Source organism: Ambystoma mexicanum, chromosome 1p (genome assembly GCF_040938575.1).
Source record: "Ambystoma mexicanum isolate Mex_15411 chromosome 1p, UKY_AmexF1_1, whole genome shotgun sequence".
In the NCBI taxonomy this organism is placed as follows: Eukaryota; Metazoa; Chordata; class Amphibia; order Caudata; family Ambystomatidae; genus Ambystoma; species Ambystoma mexicanum.
Window position 1 is genome coordinate 268,580,185 of NC_090921.1, and position 23,697 is coordinate 268,603,881.

A 23,697-nucleotide genomic window follows, 5' to 3' on the forward strand; every position below is an offset into this window, starting at 1 on the left:
ATTACATTTCGTTTCCGGCCATTGGGCATAAGCATTATAAGTCTGGTTAGGGACTGAACCACGCTGCAGCCCAAATAGTAGTTGCTCCATAGTGAAATCAGTTTGGCAAGCAACATCTTTTGTTTCATTTGTTGTCTGTGTCTTTATACTTTGCTTCTTTCTGGGCCTCTAAAAGATGTGTTGAGAAACATGCTCAATGTATAGCACACATACAGCAGATACCACTTTATAAACGAAAACATTATATGAATAAATCAACAGCTTAACGCTCTACAAAGCAAACTTGTTTATTCGTTACCCTTGTTTTCTTTGAAACCATGACCTTCTCTTTTTCCACCGCACCACCAAGCTGAAAAAAAAATAGCTTTTTTGTACATCCAGCACATTTCATTTTATCGCAAACATCTGTATATCTACAAACAGAACCAACCTGATTGAATAGGAAAAATTACAACATTAAAATGCATTCCAAATGCAATGTGTTGTCCAATAGTATTCAATATTAGGTTATGTTTACCTCTGGTACATGTGCCTCCTCTTCTATTTCAACACCATGTGTACATTCCTTGAACAGAATATTCATTAAAAAAAAAGTGAATCGTACTGGAAATTAAATCTTTCATCGCACTGTGCACTCATTCACAAAGTAGTATTAAATGAATAAGAACCGTATGCTACAAGGTTTGTTCTTGCAACACTAAGAGAACATTTGTATGAACATACCCTCTTAAACAGTCATGATATAACTTTCACATTGCACCGGATAACGTTCAGAGATGACACATGTGCTTCATCAGAGATCACTGTGCAAAACATACTGATTGTAATATTGCCCTCAAATGTTTTGTAATGTATTCTGATTTAGGGGGGTTGGGGAGTACGCATACCTCATACTCTGGACCAGTTGCAAAGGATGAAGTGATTGTGGATGAAGTTCCAGCATCCACCTGTAACACCGCATACTTGTTTTAGTACGGGTGAAAACAGCTAAATGGAACTGTGACAATGAGATTTAAACAATTGTACATCTAGAGGGACACCCATACTTGTTAATAACCGATAGCACACATAAACTTTTTCATTTCATTCTAAATTGCAAGCATAACACATTTTCGTAAAGGACAAGTATAATAAAATTACTTGATGGGAGAACAAACTTGATGACTCTGGAAATGAAATTGATGCAGAATCTTGTTCCTTCATTTTCCGAGCATTGTCACAAAGTGGGCCACGGGAAAAACAAAGTTGTATTAGATTTGTGGGCAGATCTAACGCTCGAGACTATCACTTACTATCTTGTAGCAATGGAAACCTTAGTAAGAAACCTTTTGAAGTACCAGATTTAGATAGAGAGATCATTGATAGTACTTATTTATGCAGCCCATCATCCAACATAACAAGCACAGCTAATTCATCACGCAGGACTCACCGGAGGCAGCGTGTGCATAAATTCGGTTGGAATGGCATGTGGAATCAAGTTACGATGAATTTGGAGGCAACGCTTTTTAGTGTACTTGGATCGGTCGTACATATCGTCGGTAAAGTGCCGGCTGCAGATGCGGAATCGATTGGCCGTCATGTCCGTCAAGACAGCCCTGGCTCTACTTTCAATCTCATCCACCTGAAAACCACAGTATTTAACCCATTCTCTTATTAAATCAATATCCTTCAGGAACGTATGCAGGACCATGCCCGAACTTCTTGAATGACTTTTAGAAGGGCAACCGAGTACCATCTAGGCCGGCATTCCTCAATTGTCTCTTAGACCTCTATAGAAATATATAAATAATTCAAAAACATTACTGTATGCCAGTGATTGATGCGATTGTATTACAGCTTTCTATGCAATATCAGTTTTTTTTCAAAGCGGGAAAACATGTTTAGCGTTGTCGAATGAACACAGCGGTAACTGTTTTACAGATATAATTGGTATACCGAACATGCTTACAAACATGTCCCATGAAATATTCGATTCGATTGGATTGTGTCCTCCCATGTATTCCTCATATTAGATATATCCTTACCTTTAGGTTTCGCCTTGGAATTTATTTTTTCTCTCTCCAACAGGGGGCGCCCCACTCGAGGCCACGGCGTCGATGACCCTCAGCGGCATCCGTCGAGCACCAACGTCATCCCCCATATAAGAGCCTCGAGCTCGCCCGTTGGCTTAAGTTCCGTTTTTCCGTTAGCTTTGCTTCGGAACGAGTGAAACGGCACTTCAGTATTTTGGGAGAAAAAGCGATGTCATCGTCTTCGAACCCTTTCACACCGAAGACAGGCTTTAAAAAATGCCTAAAATGTGGAAAGAAAATGTCCCTGACGGATCCACATAAGAACTGTTTATGGTGCCTCGGTCCCGACCACCGGACGGAAGACTGTGGTTCGTGCCAGTCGATGACCCACAAAGCCCTAAAAGAGCGTAGAGGTAAACTGGCGATGGGGAGGGTGTTTCAAAGTCCACTTTAAAAAAGAGACTCGGACGAGTCTACAGTCATATCATAAACATCATTCGAGAAGTAGATCGAGGAAGTCGTCGTCTTTGTTTTCTAAGAAGGCTAAGAAGAGACGGCATTGATCTCCCTCATCCTCTTCGACATCTTCCGAAGAGGTTATCACATGTCCATCTAAACATGACTCTCTCGAGAAAATGGGAAGCTTTTCGAGTTTCCATGCTAAACTTTTTTGAGAACGTGGCCCAGACACCCTCAACAATAGCTAAAGAAGACCATGCTCCTGCTCACAAGAAAAGAGACAGAGGAAGGTCCAAAACAAGAAAGGCTGATAAAAAGACGTCAAGAATGTCATTGTGAGACTGTAGAAATCAGGACAGTAGGCGAAGTGGAGTTTTGTAGACCTTTATTACACAGTGTCTTAACCAAGGTAGTTGAACTCCAGGTTTGACCCCACAGTTACTTCACTGTGAGTAAAAGGCACCAGGAGTTCCTCTTCTCTTTGAGTGTCTCCTACTCAACCGGACCCGGATAGGCCCACCAGTTGCTCTCACTCTCCTCTCCTTCTCCCTGCAAAAAGCAACAAAAACGCCATTAGGCCAGTCCCTTTTATACCTGGGGTTTGGAGGGAAAAAGGGCCAATCGGGGACAACTTCCCTCCCCCCCTGTCTGATTGGTGGGGACCCTAGGCACCCACCCTCTATGAATAGTGCTGCCTCCTCCCCACCTCCTCCTTTATACTGGCTGCCTGGTTCTAGCTTCCCCTCCCTGCTGTCAGCCACACCCCCTCCATTGGCCCCGCCCCCCCAACAATGTGTCTCCCTCGAGACATGTCTCCCGGAGGCCCGTCCTGCTTGAGGCCCCAAGCCACCGTTCTGGGTCTGCCCTACATGAGGTAAGGAGGGGGTTCTGGTGGGTTGCCCCTGATGGGTCCTTGCCCAGCTGTCTGGCGCACATCCGACGCCGAGCGGTCGGCACGAGTCGGGCTCTCCAGTTCCCGAGCCTCGCCGCCAGAGGTCGCCCAGGTATGCTGCGCTCGCGGGTCTCCCAGCTGCTGCGCCAGTGAACCCGGTCCTCGTGGGCACACGCGGCGCCGCGGCCGCAACGCCGGCACCGTCGCGGGACGCCGACAAGGCTCTCCCTTTAACAGGGACGCCTTTCCGGCGCCCGCGTTCGGCGCCGCACACGCCCGCGGCACAGCGGGCTCCTTTGGCCGTGCGCCCCGCTTTCCCTCACTGTCCACCCTCACATTCTCACATACCCCCACCACAGGTCCAGGCCGGTCGGGCCGGATCGAACTCCTGGACAAGTAATCCGCCACCAGCTGAAAGCTGGCGGGTCTATGCAAGGTAACGAAGTCGAAGGGTTGGAGGGACAGGAACCACCGTAGAACACGTTGGTTGGAGTCCTTGTGTCTCGCCAACCACTGCAGGGGTGCATGGTCGGTATACAACGTAAACTTCCTCCCCAGTAGGTAGTATTGCAATGAATCCACCGCCCATTTAATGGCGAGACATTCCTTTTCGATAGTGGAATACGCCAATTCATGCGGAAGGAGCTTCCGACTGACAAAACAGATCGGTCGCAGGAACCCATCTACCTCCTGCGTCAGGACCGCCCCCAACCCCATGCCAGAGGCATCCGTCTGCAGAAAAAAATGCTTCCGGAAGTCTGGGCATACCAACACCGGGTGGGATGATATACTGTGCTTCAGCCCCTCAACGGCCAATATGGCGGCGTGATTGGTTGACAGGTCTGGGGAACCCCCGATTTTCAACGCCTCGGTCAGCGGCGCAGCCAGGGAAGAAAAACCGGGAATAAAGCGCCTATAGTACCCTATAAACCCCAAGAAGGCCCTAATTTGTTTTCTGTTAGTTGGTACTGGGATCCCCTGAATAGCCTCGATTTTGGACACCTGTGGCCGAATCACGCCGCCACCGACTATATGTCCGAGGTACTTGGTTTCCTGGGTCCCTAGTACCGATTTCACTGGGTTTATGTGGAGTCCGGCCTGGGTCAGGGTGCCGACCACCTTGCGTAGATGGGTTAGATGGTCATTCCATGATGCGCTGTATATCACGATGTCGTCCAGGTAGGCTGCAGCGTATTGGTCGTGGGGCTGTAGGAGGACGTCCATCAGCCTCTGAAAGGTGGCTGGAGCCCCATGCAACCCGAATGGTAGCACTTTATATTGAAAGAGCCCCTGGGGTGTAGAAAATGCGTTTTTTTCTTTGTCAGATTCCTGTAGTGGTATCTGCCAGTATCCCTTGGTGAGGTCCAAGGTACTGAGATAACGGGCAGCACCCAGCCTTTCCAGCAGTTCATCCATCCTGGCCATGGGATAGGCTTCGTATTGGGATATCAGGTTGAGTTGGCTAAAGTCCATACAAAATCGTACAGCCCCGTCTGGCTTGGGTACGAGCACGATTGAAGAACACCACGCACTGGTTGAGGGTTCCACCTGATGGACTAAGAGCTCATTCGACCAGGGGCATGGCAACTTCAACAGCACTAAAAAGGGACGTCCCTGTGCAAGATATTTGTGCTGTAGCCACATGGTCATCTATGTACACCTTTTTAAAACATTATGCATTGGACTCGACTTCTTCTCAAGGCGGTCTGTTTGCAAAATCTGTACTACATTCTGTACACGATTAGAAAAAGATACTGTACTCCCACCTCCAATAAAAACTGCTTTGGGAGTCTATCTAAGATGAGGAATGCGTGGGAGGACACAATCCATTCGAAGAACAAGTTACTTACCAACTGTAACGTTCTTTGGATTGGATGTTCCTCCCACGTATTCCTCATCTACCCTCCCATCCTAACCCCACAGTACAGTTTACATGAATTACACTCCAAACTCTTTTAGGACTTGGGTCAAAAGAGGCATGTCATTGACTATCAAAATCCATGGACGATAATATACGAAAAAACAGAACTGAAGCCAACGGGCGCGCTCGAGGCTCTTATACGGGGGATGACGTTGGTGCTCCACGGATGCTGCCGAGGGACATCACCGCCGCAGCCTCGAGTGGAGCGCCCACTGCTGGAGAGAGAACATTTTTCCAAGGCGAAACCTAAAGGTAAGGATATATCTAAGATGAGGAATATGTGGGAGGAACATCCAATCGAAAGAACGTTACAGTTGGTAAGTAACTTGTTCTTCTATTACAATGGACAAACCTGCAATGTGGTATTTTTCAAGATGAAAATGCTTGAAACATTAGATTGTTGTGAAGTCATTGGGCTAAATGAACATTACAATGGCCGGTACAATTGTTAGAAATGGTAAAACCAATTGAGATCGGCAGTGGATGAATGCATGTCAAAGATAAAGGTTATTGTAACAAAACAAGAAATCTCACAAATATTCTGAAAGCAGGTAAGTACTTTTGTAAACCCCCAATGCAAAGTTAGTTAACCCCTTCCTGAAAGGAAGACCAAACACAAAGTCAGAGGGGGGAAAAGAATCATTCAGGGAGCCAGGCCAGGCCAAAGTCAATTGGACAAATGTCTAGGTAAGCTGAAGCACTTCTTAGAGATAAGTAAACGTCTTGCACAATGGTTTTAGGGAAACTTTGTAGAACAGATGAAATCCAGGTAGGGCCACAAGCTGTTTAGGCTTGTGAGGTAAAGAAGCTGTTAGCAACTCTACAGAAACAACCATCATATGTCCAAACTGGAAACAAGTGAGGCTACACGAGGTAAGTTCTTTTAGACTGTACAGTACCTTTGGTTAGGAAGAAAAGGGATTTGGCTGGCTTCTGTTCCGGTGCAGCTCTGCAGATCCTGTGTTCCTAAACTTCAGTAGTGGGGACAAGAGGGAGGACGTCTGGAGGGCTCCTGCACTGGGATGATCGTCGACAGAAAAGGACCAACTTCTATTCAGTGGCAGTTCGCGGTTTCAGCTCCTCGTGTCTCAGCAAATAGAACTACTGCAGACTCTTGGCTGTTGAGATGGGTGTTCCTTGCATCTGGGGTTCAGCACTCTGTTGAGGTGGCTCAGGCTCGGTCAGTCCTGCTTTTTGGGAGTCCGGAGGATCTTTCTGGAGCTCTTGGCCAACTTAAAAGCAACGCACACGATCTGGTGTTCCTCTCCCTGGCTCTTAGGTTCCAACAGCAACTGCAGTGAAATTTCAACCAGCTCTGAGAGGATGTCCAGGTGGCTTACTTTGGAGTTGATTGGTCCCACCAACTCAAGGGGAGAAGTCGTCCTTGCAGGGCTTGTCTAGTCGAGGAGAATTCAGAGCTTCAGCACAGCAGCAGGGCTTCACAGGGCAAACTAACGTTGCTAGAGTTGCAGCAGGTGTCTCTTCCAAGTTCTTTTTGGATTCCTTCAACCAGAGATCGACTCTGCCTTCCGAGCCAAAAAGCCTCGTCTTTTTATGCGGGTTTCTCCAATTCATTCCAGCCTAGCTGTCAGTCACCCAGCAGGACAACCAGCCGGCCAATCACCTAAGAGTGCATTCCTGTCTCCTAGGAGACTAAGCACAGGGTATTTCGGGCACCTCCCTCGCTTCCTGCCCCCGCCAGATACCCTAGTTTTGTGCGCAGAGTAAATCTCGAAGGACCTTTCCACAAAGAAATGGTGAAAAAAGAAGACCGGGCCATTTTGACAAAAATGGCACCCTACGGTGCTTTACTGCAGTTGCGAACGCTGCCTGCGATAAAAGCATGCCACAGTAGTTTAACTTAAGCCACCAGCCATTCATTGAGGAAAGGGTAACATAAAAATGTTACATGAGAAGCTAGACAAAGGGTATAGTAAGTAACCCCTCGAGCACCCTGTTGTAAGATAATGTGTGCTGGGTCTAGAAAGTTACAACGGTAAGTAAAGTCAATTTCACTTCACTGCTCTTGGAAACGGTAGTTTATCCAAGAGAAGGTATTTGAACCTTGGGGAAATCTGAAAGATTTGACTTCCCTGTGCCACAGCCATTGCTGTGTGACCCAATGTGAACGATGATGCCAATGGAGTTTGTCAGACTCCCCAACCAAAAGAAACTGAGTTCAAATCACATTAAAATACGAGAGTGGGGAAACAAGGTCTCTCTCTCCAGGTAAAAATCCAGCAAAGATGCTAGGGGTCTCTAAGGAAGAGAGGAATTAGCACATTTCTGAGAATTCTCCCTAACATACATATGTAGAAATTCAGCTCTCATCCATCATCCGCAGCACCTCGCACAGCCAGCCCACACCATCGCTTTCCCCTTGCCAGCTCTGCGTGAGGCCTGTTTCACGGAAGCCAGCCATGCCTTGTTACAATCCTATGGTATAATTTCCGAAACAATGTGCTCTGCGAAGAGCGGTAGACATTGAGAAGTCATAAACCAAGTGCCCATTCATCTCCACGATGGATGGATGGATGGATGGATGGATGGATGGATGGATGGATGGATGGATGGATGGATGGATGGATGGGCATGAGGCGAGCGCAAAAGGTCCGGAACACTGCTCAAGGGAGAGACACTGGTGTGGATTGCAAGGGCTTGGTCATGCAGAGGGGAGTCTGGAGACACTGGGCCTGGGGAGGCCATGAGAACAATCCACTGTGCAGAAGATCCCGTTTGAAATGTACGTTTGGCACCTTGGTCGCCGTTCCCACCCATGCAGTACTGGAGTAGTGTATAATGGAGGGCGGATGGCTTGTTGCGGGCGATGTGAGCACAAAAAGGCACCAACCATTATTTCATGTCCCTGAAACAGGTGAGCGTGTTATTGATTCACTGAAAAATGTAAACTATTTGTATAAGTTCATTTGTATTTTATTTAGTTTGGTGATGTTGATTGCACAAACAAACTACAAATTGTATACTTGAGGTTGCAGCACAGTGTGCGAAAATCCTGTGTACTGTCCGCTGTCACTGGGGAATTTTGCGCAAAGGGCTCCGACACAGGCAGATATTACTTGTCGAACGCGGAATCCAAGCCTCCCATAAAGCCATGAACATCAGGCCACTAGCCTGTACCACCTGTGGAAGAGAAACATACATGTAGGTGTTCCAGCTGTACTTGAAAATGCATCCTGAATTCTATGACATAGTTGCCCTTACAAACGTCACTTTATTGATAAATGAACTTGGGCTTTGGAGTCTAGACACATTGCAAGAGTGAGCACCCATTCAATCCATAACGGTTTGGGCCACAGCATTATATCCAATTTGAAGACTAAATTAATTTGTCAGTGATCGATCAAAGTGACGATAATGAAGGTGTCACATACCGCCCATGGAAAGTATGGAGAAGATGGTCGATATGGAAGAAGGACTGAATTATTCCATGCAACGCACAGCGCGTTCTAGTCTTCCAGTATTAGCCGCCTTAAAGACCAGCAGATGAGTAGCACCTGTGCGTGGCAACTTCCTTACTTTGTTCCCGCGAGTAAGTTTACTTACGCTCCCTCTTGTGTTCCCTTCCCGTTTTCTGCCTACCTTGTTGGTCGTTTGTTAGTGGGTTGCTTCCCACTCCAACGGCTCCTTGCCTCCTTCGTTCTGGAATATTTTCCTCTCCGCTTGTGCGGCGTCTGTCGCCGTAACCTGTTTGCATCTCTCTCAGCCCTTCCTGCTACTGCTCTACTCTCTCCCACGCTGGGCGGTTCCCCAGCTTTCATTGTTTCCTGTGAGCGGTGTCTACCGTTGGAGCTGTGTGTTGACGACACAGTCCTTTCCTTGTGTACCACTATATCCACGTGTTATCCGCACGCCTGCTGGACTTCTACCCGGACAACAGACAATCGCCTACTACGACAACCAGTGCATTCTGGTACTTGTAGGCAATACTACTCTTGCCTTCACTCTTACTGGATTTCTTTACGGACTGCATCAACCACCATCCATATCAAGATCTACCAGGGTTTTTTCATCCGGTTTTTCCCTGGTTTTGGGTGGGCTCCCTGGAATCCCGCTGCCGGGCACATAGCCTCTTTGGCAAAGTGGACTCTAGGCGAGCCCGTCCTATCTTCAAATCCAAGAACAAGATCGAAACCAAGTCCACAAGAACCACCTGGAGAGAAAAGAAGGAAAGTTCTACAGACGAATCTACTGCGTCTCCAACAGATTCATCAGGTGAGGAGTGGGCTAGTGGGGCTAGTTGTGTAGACGCTGTACTTGATCAACCTGTCAAACCTGAGAGTAGGGTACAAACATGAAATATTATTGGTCTCCGTGGTCAAAATGACATCACACATAGCGTACACTTAATTGTTACTTGGATTGCGAGGGCAAACTGTTGTGCGAACTTCGTGCATAAGCACCATCATAATCCTCAACACAGACCTTGTGAGGCAGGCTGCCTTTAAGTCATGGAGCTCGGTAACGCATAGTGGTGGTCTTCTGATATGTGTAGGCCAATCATCCAGAGTTTTCTTTACAGCAGAAGTTCTCCTCCTCGGTTGGCATGACCTCACAGCGATTGCAGGCACACCAGGTGGAAACGTCTTCCATGCGATTTAGTCTCCGGCTCATGCTCCGGTGATTCATCTTCCCAACTATCGTTCGATTTTCCCCATTGTTTCTGCACCTTTCTCTTTAAATTACTTCCTCCTTGGAATACTTGGGCTCGTACTGGTAGGGCTGTATTGCTGCCATTATACGACACATTTTTAAATAAAACGCAAATAACGGATGAAATCAATAGTAATGCTAGTGCAAGTATCTGTTCACATGGGCTTTGTGCTAAGAAAGTAGCTGAACAGAGCAGAAACGAGTCACAGGCAATAAAAAAAAATACAGTGAAACGATTGAAAAAGCAACTCTGATGTTGTCTGAGCAGATGTCTGTTTATACTTAATGAGATAAGAGGTGACCGGCCATTTCCATGGAGACATGCCAATAGCTTGCGCACAGAGAACCTTGACACGAGACGTGCATTGGCTTTGTGTAAAGGGGCATAAGTGTCGAGTGTCAGCTTCAGGGGCGGAGTATATGATTTAGTGCCGCAGGGCCACTCGACCTTAGTGCGATGCGGCAACGGATAAGATTAGCATAAAATGGCTGCGCCCGACTTATTGTTTTCGCATGTGTAAAAGTGAGGAAAATTAAGGTAAGATGCATAGGAAAGCTTTTTTTTACGATCGATCACTGTATGCTGAAAAACACATACCCAAACGATTGGGAAAGTAATATATTTTGAGCGCACCATCCCTTTTTAAATTCATTTTACAAATAGCTAAAAGCCTGTTTGGGATAAAGGCAGCAGGCAAGCAGAGTGCCTGGCCATTCCTGACCACCTCCTCTCTCACTTTGCTGGCGGCACGCGCATGCAGAGCCCTGGCATAGGTGCTACAATTTTAACATTTGTTCCAGAGCCCGTCCTCCATGTCCACGGCTCGCCTGCGCATACTCAACTCTTACTGCTTGGTACCATTAATAGGAGCAGCTGCCAGCTTCAAACCTCAAGCACAGCAAATGCGACCTACCCCATCAAATGACACACTTGATTGGTATTGCATTGCAAATTGCGATGGAATACTGATTATTTTATGCCTTGAAGTACATTTAGTTAAATAGCCGGCAGTAAATTGAGGTGACTTGTCCGATGTTATGTTCTAGGCAATGGATGATGAGAGGAAAGATGTTCCTGTAATCAGGAAGTTTAGTTTTCAGTGCCGTGGAACAAGGTGTCCATCCTAAAGTAGCTAAATCTGAAGCCTTGACCACCTGAAGTTGACTTAGCTTAGGGATACAGCCTGCAAAATGTAACTAGCCTGAGTAGGAGAACGCATAGCTTGTGAATGCAAATTGCTGAGATGAGGGGGTCCATATTTTGTCTGAGCAACTGTGGAAGTGGGAGGCAGGCCAAAATGGGGGAGGCTGTGTGGGAGACACCAATTAGGGGCGCAGATTTGGACCAGGGAGTCAACAGACCTGGTGAGGGTGCGTTGTGTACACAGATGGACTGGGTCTCCCCTCTGGCAAGAACAGGCAGTCTGCACCGAAAAGTGGGAACACAATGAAGGCACCACTGGAAACCAGGAACCGATTTACTACAGGAAGAGGAGTAAACTCATTGCCAGCAGGACAAATTGGACACACCGGACACAGGTGATTTCCTACACTGGGCTGCGGGCAAAAGGCTGGCATTGATGGCTAGCATACTAGCTAGGCACACCCACTGGCATGGAACCCGTCGGCCTGGGGAGTACTCTTGAATGCAGAGGGAGCAGGGAACCAAAGGGAAGGTTGGAGAGAAAATGGGAGAAGCACTGAGAGAGGGAGACAAAAAGAAAGAGAGTCCTCTCGCCACAAGCCTATATAAGGCTGCCTCGCCACTGACCAGCCATCCAAATGTTTTCAATCAGTCACACGAGACTCTGTTGGGAGGACGTGTATCATCTTATCTGGAGGCGTGGCAGACAATCACAGAAGACGGATGGGTTTTGTCCGTTGCCCGGGCTGACTTCCGCTTGCCTCTCTCTCATACCCCACCCTGTCACCCTCCTCTGAGGTATATACCTCAGAGCTGAGGAATAGTAACTTCTGAACCTCAGAGCTTTGGAATCTGTTTCCTTGCTGGAGCAAGGGGCAGGATATTACTCCAATCTGTTTCCATTGCCCAAACCCAACCAGGCTGCCCTGCGTACTATCCTCAACCTCTCCAACTTCATTCTTTTCCTACCCCAAGAGAAATTCAGGATAACACCCAGCCAGATAAGGTCCTCTCTCCGGAAGGGCGTTTCGCTCAATGTGGTAGATCTTCAGGACACTTGCATGCACATCCTGATCTGGGGCCCACATTGGAAATACCTTTTGGTTTTCCGTGGGAACGGAACACTTCCCATATTGAGTGCTGCTGTTTGGTTTCAGCTCAGCACTGCGTGTATTCCTGAAGAAGATGGCGGTTATCCTAGCGTTCCTCAGCCTGCATGGAGTTCATGTCTTTCCATATTTGGACGATTGGCTTCTGTGGGGTGCTTGCCTACGGGCTACACTCCTCCAGCTCCTGTTCCAACTGGGGCTGTCGGTGAACTGGTGGAAATCTTCTATGAAGATTTCTCAAGACCTGATTTTTCTAGGTTTCCGTCCAGATACGGTCTGTTTTCCTAACGGAGGACAGAATAGCAGATTTGTCGGCCGTGTGCCTTCTATTCCTGAACTCCTCCCACCTGGTGGTTTTAGAGTCTCTTGGTCTTGATGGCTTCATGAGTGCTAGTCCTCCCTCTTGCGAGAATGAAAATGAGGCACACACAGCTAGTCTTTCGGGGCTGCTGATCCCAAGCCGTGGACCCGGACGCCAAAATTATTCTGTTGCCATTCTCCATGACTCTGGATCTTCAATGGTGGTCACTTCCAACAGCCTTCAGTGGGGACCTTTTTTCAGGAGCCCTTGTCACAGGTTATAATTACAACAGACTCCCTCCTATGGTGGGGAGCGACGTTGGGTCACCTTTAGGTGTACGATCTGTGGACGCCACAGGACGGAATGTCTCTCTTATCAACTACCTAGGACTCTTGGCAATCTTTCTGGCTTTGAAAGCTTTCCACCCTTCTATCATCAACAGAGTGGTGAAAATTGGCACAGACAATTCTGTAGCTATGTTCTACACCAATAACAGTGGGGCACCAGAGCTCCTCCTCTGGTGGATATAGCTATCCAGATTTGGAATTGGGTAGTCCAACACAATATCTGGCTACAGGCCGAGCAAATTCCAGGTCAGATCAATGTTGCAGCAGATTCCCTGATTTGTCAATCTATGGCGAATTATGAGTAAGAAATTAACAACAATGTTCTTGTCAGGCTTTTCCAGCAATGAGGTTCTCCAATGGTGGACCTTTTTGCTATTTCAACCACCAGGAAACTTCCACTCTGTGCCTCCATGGACATTTTCTGAGCATCTTCCCTGGGGGATGCCTAAGAGATTCCTTGGGACAACATGAAGGCTTATGCCTTCCCGTCTTTGCTGTTGATTCATCAGTCGCTCTGGGTGCTCAGGAGTGCCTCCAGCTGCACTCTCCTCTTCATAGCTCCTTGGTGGCCAGCCAGGTTGTGGTTTTCGGAGCTGCAGCACCTATCAATATGCGATCCGATCAGGTTATCGCCGGTTCCCAACCACCTTCACCAGAGCAATCCCTAGTTGTGGCACCCCTCCCCAAAATCCTTCAGCTTGGTGGCCTGGTACCTGAGTTAAAGTCCATTAGCGCAGTTTAACCTTTCAGAGGATATGCGCATAATCAAGGCAGCACGTAGGCTTTCTACAAGGGCTCAGTACAAAGGTAAATGGCTTAGTTTTTGTCATTGGTGTCTAGCTAAAGGGCGTGATCCTTGACAGTCTTCTTTGAACATATCCACCGGCCATTGCAGCTTATCTTTCCACAGACAGTTGGTCATTTTCTCTGGCAAACCCACTAATCAATGGGAATTTCGCAAGTTTTCTTCACCTCTTTCCGCGGTCAGAACGCCTCACCCGAAGTGGGATCTGACTACTTTGTGTCACAAGCCAATTGAACCAATGGCCGCTGCTGAGCTCAAGGATCTCTTGGGAAGTGGCCTACTTGATTGCAGTAACATCTGCAAGAAGAGTAAGTGAGCTTCAAGCTCTCTCTATCGAACACCCGTTCTTAACTTTCCACAAGGAAAAGGTTGTGCTTCGCACTCATCCTTCTTTCCTTTCAAAAATTGTCTGAGTTCCACATAAATCAATCAATATACTTACCGTTTTTCTTTCCGAACCCGGTCTCGGATACAGAAAAGGTTCTTCATAACCTTGATGTCGGACGAGCTCTGAAGTTTTACCTTGACAGAACAAGCAAACTTAGAAGTTCTTCACAACACTTGGTTACTTTCGGGGACCCAAAAGGGAAACGGGCTTCAAAAGCATCTATCTCATGCTGGATCTCTTCATGCTTCTCCGAGGCCTATACAATTCAAGGCCTCAGCCCCAAGGGGCGTTCATGCGCATTTGGTCCGTCGCATAGTGGTTGCTGTTGCCTTCCAGAAAAATATTCCTTGGGAGTCCAAAGCCAGGACTGCTACGTGGGCATCTGCCTCTGTTTTTTGCAGGCACTTTTGTCTTGACTTGAGCTCCTGGGCTGATGCCCAGTTCGTCCAGGCAGTTCTCAAGCACCTGTTACAGTAAGGGAAAATTCCATCCTTTTGATTTTGCCCCCCGCACCCCCCCCCCCCCCCGAGTCAGTGCTATGGAGGAAAGGGAACGGGACATAGGAGTATAACATCACCCTAGTGAGTACCTTACTCCTAGACCATAGTCCCCTTTCCTCCATACGCCCACCGGCCGTCCTCTCTAAAAAGTATCCTCTATTTTGCTAATGGTCCTTCAACTTTGGCGATTGAAAAGGACTGAAGGGCATTGGGCGGAGCTCAGGAAGGCGGGGCTATGGTCACGTGCGGTGGCACAGCGTAAAAATAAAACGACAAGCTATTTTTGATGCTTCAAAAGTGCTGCTCTGGTCCCATCCTGATGGACGGAATGTAAAAGTATGAAGGAAAGGTGACTATGGACTAGGAGTAAGGTAGTCAGTACGGTGAGTAACTTTGTTAGTGTGGTAACCGTTACTTAAAATGTGTGGCTCTGGCACAGGTCCTTATAACCCAATCCTGGCCCTTAAAATGGCCTGATGGGTTTCCGGGCAGTTTGTAGGGTGTAAGGTATCACTAACTCTATTTTGCCTAAATGTGTATTGCACCAAACGTGAAAGCATGTTTTCAGGTCTAGGTACCAATTTCTAGCTAATGTTTGGTGAGAAATCAGTCCAGCAATTTTGTCCCACCCAAAAGCCCCATCCCCAATAACTTTGGCCTGCTTATGGAACTTCATTAAACAAAATGAGTTCAGTCTATTTTTAAAACTCCTCAAACAAACGCCAAATGTTTAAATGTGTTCTTCCCATCAGGAGTCTAACTTACATCTTTTAGAGTTGTTGATAGTAATTTGTGTGTATTGTGTTTATCCATGATGAAGTCCCTCAGCGTATACACTTTGATTTCTTTGGCTCTGTCCTTTGCTGAACAGCCATTTAAAGAAGACACTTTGCACCTTGAAGATTCTCCCTGTATGTTTTAGTTTCCCAGGTATTTCGTTGTTCCTGGATTTGAAAAAATGTCCTTTTTTTTCTCATAGATTGTGCTTTTTTTTCTCTTGCTTGCCTTCTTTGTTTCTCTGTCTCTGTTTCTCTGTCTCTGTTTCTCTGTCTGTTTCTCTGTCTGTTTCTCTGTCTGTTTCTCTGTCTGTTTCTCTGTCTGTTTCTCTGTCTGTTTCTCTGTCTGTTTCTCTGTCTGTTTCTCTGTCTGTTTCTCTGTCTGTTTCTCTGTCTGTTTCTCTGTCTGTTTCTCTGTCTGTTTCTCTGTCTGTTTCTCTGTCTGTTTCTCTGTCTGTTTCTCTGTCTGTTTCTCTGTCTGTTTCTCTGTCTGTTTCTCTGTCTGTTTCTCTGTCTGTTTCTCTGTCTGTTTCTCTGTCTGTTTCTCTGTCTGTTTCTCTGTCTGTTTCTCTGTCTGTTTCTCTGTCTGTTTCTCTGTCTGTTTCTCTCTGTCTGTGTTTCTCTGTCTGTGTTTCTCTGTCTGTGTTTCTCTGTCTGTGTTTCTCTGTCTGTGTTTCTCTGTCTGTGTTTCTCTGTCTGTGTTTCTCTGTCTGTGTTTCTCTGTCTGTGTTTCTCTGTCTGTGTTTCTCTGTCTGTGTTTCTCTGTCTGTGTTTCTCTGTCTGTGTTTCTCTGTCTGTGTTTCTCTGTCTGTGTTTCTCTGTCTGTGTTTCTCTGTCTGTGTTTCTCTGTCTGTCTTTCTCTGTCTGTCTTTCTCTGTCTGTCTTTCTCTGTCTGTCTTTCTCTGTCTGTCTTTCTCTGTCTTTCTCTGTCTTTCTCTGTCTTTCTCTGTCTTTCTCTGTCTTTCTCTGTCTTTCTCTGTCTTTCTCTGTCTTTCTCTGTCTTTCTCTGTCTTTCTCTGTCTTTCTCTGTCTTTCTCTGTCTTTCTCTGTCTTTCTCTCTCTTTCTCTCTCTTTCTCTCTCTTTCTCTCTCTCTCTCTCTCTCTCTCGTATTAACATGCACCTCTGCGGAACACTTCATGGGATTGGGAGGGAGTGTATTTTGTATGCTGATGCCAGATCTACAGGCTGTTTCTTATTTCTTTACAATATTTGCCTTTTCTCCTCTTGCAGAGTTTTCAAGAAGTCTAGTCCAAATTGTAAGGTGAGTCTACTGTATCCTAACAAACTGTTTTTGCTGATCCTGCCATTTTCTGGCTTTGTACTTTACTTCCTGTTTCTTGCTCTCAAGAAACTTGTTCAGGATTGCCCTTCAATGGAGGTTGTTCTTGGCACCATTGTGTGTGTTTTTTATTTTAGTGATTGCCTCTAGGAGACCTATGTGTATGTCCTTTGGTTTGGGCACCCCTATAGGCTTTGTATTGTTTCACCACTACTGACTGGTCTGAATGTGCCTATGAAATGTGTTTGGATGCTCACAGTTTAAGCTTTGTTAAGGCTTGCTTGTATGTGTGTTTATATTTTTTCCACCTCTTGTTGCCAGGTTCTGTCTTCTCTTGGATGTCTAGCTCTGATTCGCTCCTCTTCCCTTTGGGGCCTGGGCAGGTGATCCCTCGGGGCCAATTGGAAGGTTGCAGGATAGGCACCAGCTGAGGCAGGAGGAGGATGGTGAGGGTGCTTGGTAAACAAGCTCACGAAAGTATATACACATTGTGCACCGTGGGAGGATCTTGCTGCAGATGGCTGCTTCCATGTCTGGAAATAGATTGTCTGTGCTTGCACGTTTTATACAGAGTGGGGGATATACATGAACACTGGTCCTGTAACATCAAGGGGGAATTTGATCTTGAATCTACAGACAGAAATGGCATCATCCTGGAACAAACTGGGAGTCGACTTACCACCTGCAGGCAGAGGGTTTGGGACCGTACAGCACTGAGGTAACAGATCTTGTTGTCACGGGTAAAGCATTGTAAAGAAATTGCAACGCAGAGATAGTTGCATCTGCAGGCAAACGGAGTTCAGTCCTGCAAAACGGCAGATACTTGCCTCAAAGCTGGGGAGTGAGAAGCAACCTTCCAAGTCACAGGAAGACACTGCAGTCTGCAGCAAGTCCTGCACTGGGTTGGAGGTCTATTTTGCATGCACTTCTTTAGCTACAGTTGGACTTTTACTTCTCCATGATGGACATTTTAGACCTAGACCGGATCAGTTGTGAAGTCCCACAGGGAGTGGCCGTTTTCCGAAAGCAGCTTGAGAATGTGGTAATTGTGGGCAGGGTGATCTAATAGCTAAGGCCTTATGATTTGGTGCTGCACCCCGAGATATGGAGCCCTTTCAGTGTCTATGTGATTTACCTTATTATTGTGTTATTTTTGGTTTGGGTGATGGTGGGTACATGCACGCATTTTCATGTATACTTAATGTGTACTTAATGCAAGTATTTTCATTTTGTCTTTTTCTTACGGACAGCTCTTGACATCTCTGGCATTTCACACCCACTTTTTCTCTTTTTAAGCTAACTGTCTATTTGGGAAAACGTGATTTTGTGGATCACTTGGACCGAGTGGATCCTGTGGGTGAGTACACATGTTCAGTCATTATTTTATGGTTGTAGTGGGGGTGGGTCTTGGGCTCTAGCTTAGTGCTGTGGGATTCCCTGTACAGGTGTGAGTTTTGTGCTACGTAACGTCCGGGAAGGCAGAAACAGAGTGGCTGGTTTATACCTGGCTTGTAACTTACATTTGTCTGCCAGAATTAAATTCCAGTATACAGTCCACAATAATGGTTTTGAATTTGCAACTATTGGAAGTAAGGTTATCAATTGAAAAGATTTTCAGGGGGTGGTGTTAATCAATTGGTAGGCTACCTTTAGAGGTTTCAGTGGTAGAATAGGTGAGGAAGAGGCGTGAGAGAAGATGGCGAAATCAATTTGGAGGGTCACACAGGGAGCAGTGTTGTGGGTTAGGATCTCAATTTCAGTAATCGGTTGCAGAGAGTTTGGTGTATTGGGTGCCAGTGATTAATGATAAATTCTTGCAGAGGCGAGATTGGGCCATAGTTGTTTGAGCAAGAAGGGTCAGCTGTGGGTTTCTTGAGAAGAGGGTGCACAAGAGTGCTTCAGAGGGGAGGAGGAGGCTACCGAGGCGAAGGAGAGGTTGCAGAAATCAGCAGGAGCAAGGGTGTCAATGTGGTCCTTGATGGTTTTGGAGAAACAGGGGAAGAACCTGTTTTGACGAGACCTTCATAGATCAGACTTGTCTAGAGACCTTGTCAGGGGAGGAAAGGATGAGAAAGGGGGTGGGGTAGCAGCGGCAGCAGGGCTAGAGTTCATAGAAGAAGGGAGAAGAGGGGGAGGGGACAAGAGGGCGGACAGGATGTCCTGGGTTTTTTAGATGAAGTGAGAGACGAGGGCTGTGCAAGGACCTGTGTGGCGACAGGAGAGAGACTGCAGCAGGGTTGGCCAGCTCCTTGCAGATTTTGAAGAGTTTGGCCGAGTTGTTAGATGCCGCAGATGCACATCTTGGATGTGGGCTCTCTTTTTAGTATGGGCAGAGAGTCGGTATTGCCTTTGGAGCAGGCGGCAGGCCAGTGCGTCAGAGGATGAACAAGAAGCCCTCCATTTCCTCTCAGCCACCCTGCACTTATGGGTAGCTAGGTCAGTCATACCAAGAATTGCACTTGGCTTTGGTCTTCAAACAGATCCTCATGAACGGGGCAAGAGCATCAAGAGTATCAGTAATTGAAGAGTAGAGCAGAGACAGGGCTATGTCAGGATGTGAGTCAGCCAGAGGGACTGGGAGAGAAGGTGGCAGGAAAGCCTCAACTGACAAACGCTTCATGGGCCGGATGTCCGAGAAGGTATGTGGCTGTGTTGGGGTTGGCTTGGCCTGGGATGAGGGGGGGTAAAGAGGGAGAGATAAGAGGAGCGGAGGGAGTGATCGCTCCACGAGAGAGGAGTGGTCAGAGGGATGGACGGGAGAGGTCAGAGGAGATCAAAACATCAAGCGTGTGCCCTGCAGAGTGAGTCGTGCCAGAGGGGAGGATAGAAAGGGAGAGGTAATCGCAGAGGTCCCGGAAGAGTACAGAGGAAGGATCCGTGAGCCATTCTGGAGAGGACTCGGCGACCGCCGCCAACTCTCTTACCAACAAGCGAGTGACTATTCCATGGTCTCTCCCGGAACTTAAGCCGTATTGATTACGCCACCTGCCATTAGAAATTCTTCCTATCAGCAGGCTCCCAATAGGAATGGCCTCTTTATGGGTAATGAACCCTCCTCAGTGTACATAGACACTTAGATGCATTGAGCCACTGGGCTTCCCAGATCCGACCACATAGGATACTTCTCTCACATGAATATCCCGTCCTAATGAAGGTCCACACCACCAAAGCTCATCTAACTTACCTTTTAAGTTGGCTTAAACACTGTTGTGTTGACTTGGTTTTTTGTTGTTGTTCAACCTATATTGTGTTCCACGCAATCATGCTGATGACCATGCTATTACTTCACGAAGTTCTCTAGTTTCCTTCCCAAGGAATACATAGAGGATGTAGAAGCAGTAGAACTTTGTTTTTCAAATATTCAACATTTGATCCATGTAAACTAAGGTACTACACCTTTTAAATTTATAAATGTTGAAATATCCTATGCTCTAGAAATACAAGTGTATCTTAAACACTCACTGCAATCAAATTAAATCTGAATTGCAGTACACAGAATTCTGTTTTGGTATGATTCTGTGTCCACCACACTAAGTTGTGACGAATTCGGGAGCTTTTTGTTCTTTTGTCAGAAGTGAGACTCGCATGACCTTGCTCATCTGTGTTCTTTATATGTGAACAGGACCTCCTATAGTCCTGTTATAGGAGGAACAGGGAGAGTCTAGGTCGATATTGACGTCACCAAGGAGTTGAGTGGTTGAGGGCAGGAGGGAGGAGGGAGAGGTCCGCCCACTCAGAGAGAAATTAGTTGATCTGACCAGGAGGCTGATATATGGTAGCCACGGTGAGAGAGAGTGCCTGCAGACAAGGCATGCGAAATGTGAGCATGTCTGTGTGGGAATGAATACACTCGGGGAAGATTAGGGCTACACCCCCTCCAGACCGGGTGGATCTGGGTGCGGAGAGGATCTTGAAGCAGTCAGGGAGGAGAGTGTCAAAGCTTGTGACAGAGCTGGCTGTGAACCATGTCTCGGTGAGACCGAGGACATCGAGGACAAGTTGGAGGTGGTAGATGTCAGAGTAGTGTTTGACAGCAGAGCGAGAGTTGAGAGTGGCAAATGAAGAAGGTTGACAGCCTTAAAGGCTTTCTGGGTATGGGTACAAATCAGAGGTACACCCTGCTGGGGTGAAGGAGCCCAAAGGGGTGCAGAAGAGGAGCGAAGAGAGGGCAAGGTAGCCAAGATGGGGGCAGAGGAGACAGCAGGAGATGAAAGGAAATTGATGATGCGAGGGAAGCGCCTATCAAAGAGGAGGATATTGGCCTGAGGACCTTGGACCATGACGGTGCCATTTTGGTAGACATTAATGATGACCTTAGAGGAGTCGAATGGAGCCATGAGGGCTTCCTAGCGGATGCCACCATTAATGGGAGAGGAGGAGAAAGGACAGAGCACAGAGATCGTATGAAGTGTCCATAGATCTGGCGAAGGAACGACAATGAGGATGTTGGTGTGTATGGAGGAAGCGCTGGAATAGATGTCAGTGATAGGGAGACCAGGGTTGGAGGCCAAGATATCATTTTTGAACTTCTTCCCACCAGACTTGGTGAGAAGGGAAGGAAAGTCGATGGAGAAGCAGTTGGAGAAGATGGGAGAAACAGAAAGCGCCATGGGTGTGGTAGTGAGAGAGGGGTGGGAGAAGCCGTGCGGGGGAAAGGGACAGCGGGTAAGCGTAGAACAAGTAGAACGGTGCAGTCACTGGGCCGGGAGGTTACAGAAAAAGCATGCAATACAAGCAAAGGGCTGAGCAAGTTTGCAAAACACAGCTAGATTTGACTTTTAACGAAAATCAATTTCATTACCAACAAAGCCCAAGTTGCACAAGTTTCTGTCCTACGCAAGGAGCCCACCCTTCTTGATGGAACACAAGGTGTGAAGCTGATGTAATGGGCACTCAAAAAAAGCAGACCCACATACTGGACTACTTTGACTATTCCCCCAGATGGTGTCACTTCTCCCCAGAAGAGAGCCCCTTTCCATGAGGCTAGGGAGGTCTGGCGGCTAACCAGTAGTCCCCTTAGGGGTGGTAAATTGTGGGAGGATCTCACGGGGAGGAACTCCCCTCCTGGGGATAAGGACGCAAGTCCGGGACGCAGTCCCTTTAACTCCCGTCCGCATGGGGTTCTACCTCTGATCCAGTCTGAAACCATGTGTTATTGTAAACTCACAATCTCGAGTAGGAAGAGTGTTCAAAAAGCTTTTGTCAATCAAACTGACATTATGCCTGGGCTTTCCCCTTATGTAAACCAAACAGCAAAGGAGGATTTACATCGGTTCAGAATTGTAAAAGATAATGAGGGTCAGAGAAGGAGGCCAATGTGAAGGGTGTGCTTGGTCGGAACACACAAGGACGTTGGGGACGTTAGCAGAGTGTCAGCAGTAGTGGTAATAGTAGTACAAAGCGGCGAGACCTTCCAAGTCGGCAGGACCTTTACAGTAGTAGTAGTAAAAGGTGGAAACTGGAGGGTGAGCGAGAGACCCAAGAAAGGCGAAACCGGTCCGGCGCCCTACCAGCCTTAGGAAGGTGAATCTATCGAAAGAAGGTTGAGTGAAGTGGGATAGTACCTTGATAGTAGACAGAGAGCCGGTATAATAGATACGAAAAGAAATTGTGGCGGTGGCGTGATCAGTGGTGGGTGGACTGTGCTGTCCAGGAATGACACCAAAACCTCCCGCACTAGCCTACCACAGAGCTGCGTAGGCGATTACACGAGAAACAGCCAGATGTGCGAGCAATAAGATACCTGGGCTGGGCAGTCGGGTCAGCACTGAACACCTGAATTGCCTATAGCCAAGGGCTGCAAAGCCAAGCGGGCCCCAACAAAGGAAGAAACGAAACCTCACAGAATATCCCCAGGCAGAACCAGTGGAATGTTCTCTGGCCAGACCAGGTAACAGGAACTTGAGAAAGTACTGGAGGGAGCCGTAGGATATGTAAGTGAAAGTTGCCGCATATATAAATGAGATTTACTTATAACCCTGAGCTGGTGCTATAATACCTGCCTCCAAACATCAAAGACGCAGATCCTTTGAAAGACGTCCTTGCAGAGATTAAATCCCGGACCCAGGGTTGTCAGAACACTGTGTAGAACAAACACTTCAAAGGATACACAGTGGATATTCACAAAGAGGAAGTCCACCGATGCCTTCACCTATCTCTCCTTCTCTGATGACTTCACCGACCCCATGCCAAGGCCCCCCCCCCCCCCCCCCCCTCACAGAGGGAACCCTTCCTAACAATATGTCCCACTGCTCAAGGTAAATGACAAGGTAATGGAAGATATTCCTTGAAAGGTCCACCAGGCTGTTAGGAGCAAGACAGATGGGTTTTAGAACTGTGACCAGACCAACCAGAAAAGGACAGGAAAAAACCCCTATCTGTACCCACCTTGCGTAGATTGCTCTGTTACCCCGACTCTTCGTATGGCCGTTACCCAAGTGAGAATCTGCTGAGGATCTGCGACGGGGCTTTCCACTAAAAAGGGCGGAGAAAACACCAGATAAGTGCCTGAACCAGAGGCAACCAAGGGGATAATGGTTGACTATAAAACAGGGTCTTTACCATGTATTGGGAGAGGAGCTGATCCGAGACTGTTCCTGAATCCAGGTCCACAGGAGGGCAAAAACGATGGGAAGGGAAGGTTCGTAAAAAGGAAAACTGACCCGCACGGAACAAGTCTCTCTAGGTCCGGGGTGCAGCACTCAGCAAAGCGTCCCACAAGTCCAATGTGCTGTTCGAGTTTACTGGGGTGGAGTAGGAGAACAAGGGAAAAATAGAGAGCAAAAAGGTAGAAGGGAAGGCTCAGGACCCAAACTCAGAAGGGAGAGCGCAATCCAGTAACAGGCAGGGTCGGTGGACAAGCAGGCAATAACAGAGGCAAAATTGGCAAGAGAGCAGTTCCAGGGACGTACCGAGTCAGTAAGCCATGTAGATAGGCCGGAGACTAAGTCACTAAGCAAAGACCGTCCGGGGAGTGTTCGAAGGTTGGCTGATCAAGGAGAACAGGGCAAAGGCTATGACGATTCCGGGGACGAGGCAGAAGTCAGGAAACCAGGGAACAAAGAACCAAGAAGACCGCAGTCACGGAGCACC

At 47.3% G+C, this 23,697-nt stretch overlaps 1 protein-coding gene across 2 annotated transcripts in view; it reads left to right on the forward strand.

Annotated features, from left to right (window-relative positions):
• Positions 1-23,697, forward strand: part of ARRB2 (arrestin beta 2) — an 893,685-nt gene that overhangs the window by 113,014 nt on the left and 756,974 nt on the right. For both annotated transcript variants that reach the window (XM_069646588.1, XM_069646589.1), the window contains 2 exons: positions 16,557-16,587; positions 17,902-17,962. In XM_069646588.1, coding sequence (XP_069502689.1) covers positions 16,557-16,587; positions 17,902-17,962 — 92 coding nt within the window. The remainder of the gene's footprint in view (positions 1-16,556; positions 16,588-17,901; positions 17,963-23,697) is intronic.